The following is a 471-nucleotide window of genomic DNA, read 5'->3' on the forward strand; positions in this document are numbered from 1 at the left end:
TCTCACATCATTTGCATTTTGATTACCTTTTGTTGCATATCACCCTTTTAGGAACCTTTACGGATATTCCCCACCTTAGCACATTGTTTCTCTTCACCAATGGGCTGAGTGAAATTCCAGCTGGAGCAATAGAGTTCAGTGGAAGAGGGGTTCTATACCTTCACCAGAACAACATTAGCAAAATTGCGGTTGGTGCCATTACAGGTATGATACTGTCTTTGTATTTGCACCTTGTATTTGAACACAAGCATGGAGAATTTATTACACATTGTGTTATCAGAATAGAAATGAATGCATATTTCTAGAGCCTATGTTTCTGAACGTGTGAATTTACGTCGTATGAAGCATATTTGTCCAAGCACAGGAAAAGGAAGAACTGGCAACTCACACCGAACTCCGAAGTAATTCGATTTGCATTCTCTCTTTTATTCTAATTAGCTGACACTTATTACTTATGTTTACATGTATCTG

General features: G+C 38.0%; 1 protein-coding gene across 1 annotated transcript in view; it reads left to right on the plus strand.

The window, feature by feature from the left end:
• The window catches only part of LOC119588692 (oplophorus-luciferin 2-monooxygenase non-catalytic subunit-like), a 3,572-nt gene that overhangs the window by 2,253 nt on the left and 848 nt on the right, over positions 1-471 (plus strand). Inside the window, exon 2 of the mRNA XM_037937328.1 lies at positions 52-204. Coding sequence (XP_037793256.1) covers positions 52-204 — 153 coding nt within the window. The remainder of the gene's footprint in view (positions 1-51; positions 205-471) is intronic.

The sequence above is a fragment of the Penaeus monodon genome, chromosome 24 (assembly GCF_015228065.2).
Source record: "Penaeus monodon isolate SGIC_2016 chromosome 24, NSTDA_Pmon_1, whole genome shotgun sequence".
Classification (NCBI taxonomy): domain Eukaryota; kingdom Metazoa; phylum Arthropoda; class Malacostraca; order Decapoda; family Penaeidae; genus Penaeus; species Penaeus monodon.